Source organism: Corvus brachyrhynchos, unplaced genomic scaffold, assembly GCF_000691975.1.
Source record: "Corvus brachyrhynchos isolate BGI_N302 unplaced genomic scaffold, ASM69197v1 scaffold175, whole genome shotgun sequence".
Classification (NCBI taxonomy): Eukaryota; Metazoa; Chordata; class Aves; order Passeriformes; family Corvidae; genus Corvus; species Corvus brachyrhynchos.
This window is the reverse complement of record NW_008238448.1, coordinates 190,634-193,504: the sequence shown is the minus strand read 5'-3', so window position 1 is coordinate 193,504 and position 2,871 is coordinate 190,634. Positions and strand designations below refer to the sequence as shown.

Here is a 2,871-nt window from a genome sequence, read left to right as displayed (position 1 = left end):
GGTGGGGCGCATGCGCGGTGGGGGATGTCAGCTCCTGCTTTTCTCTTGGCGTTGCCAGGCTGGCGGGAAAGCTGGGAAGGACTCTGGGAAGACCAAGACCAAAGCAGTTTCCCGTTCTCAACGGGCTGGATTGCAGGTGAGCAGGGGCTGGGGCGTGGATGAGTGACAGTCAGGCTGGCCTTCCATCTGTTGGTCTGTACAGTGTGAAACCTTCACACTCTGCTGTCTGCCTGTTGTTTGGAATGATGTAAGGATAGCAAACCAGACCTTAGAATATCCGGCCGGTTTTAGACATTTGCATATCTGTGCAGCTGGGAAAATAATGGCCACAAATTGCTACTGCTTGTGCTGAAAATTGTGAAGTTGCTGATGTGAGTTTGGCATGTAGTGTCTTAGCTGGATTCTCAAGTTTCGAAATGCAGCTTGTGCTTCTGCCACTGGGATTCTGCTGCCCCGGATGTGGTTTTGTGCAGAGGCTTTCTGTTGTCACAGCCTGTTCATCTCTTATTTTCCAGTTCCCTGTTGGCCGCATCCATAGGCACTTGAAGTCTAGGACAACCAGCCATGGGCGTGTAGGAGCCACAGCCGCTGTCTATAGTGCTGCAATCCTGGAGTACCTGACAGCTGAGGTAAAATTCCTGCAAGGAGTGCAAGCAAGTTGGTCAACTCCCAAATGGCATAACGACCAGAGCTTACTGTATCTGACAGTTTGGACTGGGTTGTGAACTCTCCGTGTGTGCTTTGAGACAGTTTTAAGTGCATGCATCATCAGAGGACCATTAAATATAAATCCTTTGCATTTTGTGCAGATCCTGCACTGTGACTTGCAGGAAAAATGCAGTGTGTGAAAAAACTTCTAAAATGGGCTATTCCAGCATGTCATACCTGCTGTAAAACACTCTATTATTGGGAAAACTAAATTCAGAGCTCCAAAGGAGGAGCCTTTTCAAAAGACTCATTGTGCTCTCTTGGTGTCACCAACAGTGACAGTGTATTTGGAACAGAGAATTAAACAGCTACGACTGTGCAGTTGGTCTCACTTGATTGTGTAACTGATGAAAAATGGTCTTTCTCAGGTCTTGGAGCTGGCAGGAAATGCATCCAAAGACTTGAAGGTGAAACGTATCACTCCCCGTCACTTGCAGCTTGCCATTAGAGGAGATGAGGAGCTGGATTCTCTGATCAAGGCAACAATTGCTGGTGGTGGTATGTCAATTGCTTGCTGTTTGTGGGTACTTGGGTGGCATGAACTGTCACAGATTTGAAGTTCCTTAGTACTGTCATTTCATTTGAAGCATGAAGTTTAAGGAAATCATTGAAAAGAAATAGCATGGTCTTAATTGTTGTTCTTTCTTAGGTGTAATACCACATATCCACAAGTCCCTCATTGGCAAGAAAGGACAACAGAAGACTGTCTAAAGGATACCAGGATTCCTTGTTATCTCAGGACTTGAAGTACTTAATTTGTCCAGTGTTGGTGATTCCAGTGGACTGTATCTGTGAAACACGATTTTGCCTTTTTTTAACTTTGAGAAGCTAAAGCTCCCTTGAGCTTTCTAACAAACCAAATTTCTGCATTGAAGTCTTAACCATATTTAAGTGTTACCATGGCTTCAAAGAAGCTATTGTGTTTGTAGTGGGTTGTAATTGAGCTGACTGTTTTTAGATTGGTTTAAGTAAAGGAAATGTTTGGTTTTGTACAGACTTTTCATCTACTAGAGTGGAAATAATAAATGTTATGTCAAGAGTGATTTGTCTCTTTTCCACTAACTGGAAAATATGTGGTCTCCACTGTGCAGCTCTTGAAGTTGTTCCAAGAGCATGTAACTAACAACCCTTTCTTCTGGGTTTGGGGCATCTCGAATTGCAGCCTGCGAATACTGCCGTTAGTAAATAAATGCAGTAAAAAAGGGCACAGGGCTTTGTCCTGTAAAGCTACATTTCTTCCCAGCTGAACCTGCTGTGATGTGTGCTGAAGTTGTCACATAAAGGCTGATGCTATTTAAGGCCAGGTTATACTCAAATGTCAGCCTTCATAGAGGAAAAGGGTCTGTCACAGAGGAGGGAAAGATAAGGTGAAGGGATATTGAAATTCCATGCTTCACATAATTTCACGTTAGGGCCTGGCCCCTCTTACTGTTTCAGCTTGCAAACGCTCTGGCCAGACATCCATGAAAGCAGCGGCAGTACTGCAGCAGCCTTTAAACTGTCAGGCAGTAGAGTCCTCAGTAGCAGTGGATTACAGGGGTTTCTGGCCACACCTTCAGTTGTCCTCCACTCTGCCAGTTCATTTCGTACAGCAAAGCCTTGCCGGTTGCTGTGGTGAGGGAAACCTTTTGTTGAAGTGGAAGAGAATGGTTACTGTGTGTGGCTGGAGGTGACAAGCTCCCTGCCTTCCAGAACTGCAGTCAGCAGTGAAGTACTGCAACTGGAGATGCTTCTGCTGTGAACAGGCTCTTGTGTGTCCCTAAGATCTTGCAGACAATAATCTCTGCTGCAGCACTGTAGTTGGAAGGTGGTGACCTAGATCGGAGACGCTGGTTAGACCTGTGCTAACTGCACTCCTCTGGCGGCGCGGTGTTTCCCTGGATCAGCACCCGACTGCTTCCTTCGCGGCTAAGCAGTCCTTGCCGGGTTGTAATTGTCACTAATTACAGTGAGCCGTTACGAGGAGCTAATGAGTACCTTAAGGCATAGTCAGGGCACGGGAAGCGGTGGCACCGCGTGGGCTCCTCTTACTTCTGTGCGGGGCTGCAGTGCTGCGGCAGCGCGCACGGTACTTTTCCATCGCAGCCCGCTCCCTCCCGGGGCCGTGCGGGCGGCTGCGCTCCCGGCTGGGACGATCCCAGCACTCCCGGCCCTTCCATGCGC

At 47.4% G+C, this 2,871-nt stretch overlaps 1 protein-coding gene across 1 annotated transcript; it reads left to right on the top strand.

Moving 5' to 3' along the window:
• Positions 1-10: 10 nt before the first annotated feature.
• Positions 11-1,751, top strand: LOC103617314 (histone H2A.Z). Its single transcript, XM_008635596.1, has 4 exons — positions 11-136; positions 516-629; positions 1,077-1,206; positions 1,358-1,751. The coding sequence occupies exons 1-4, from the start codon at positions 11-13 to the stop codon at positions 1,417-1,419; spliced, it is 432 nt and encodes a 143-aa protein (XP_008633818.1). The 3' UTR covers positions 1,420-1,751.
• Positions 1,752-2,871: the final 1,120 nt, after the last annotated feature.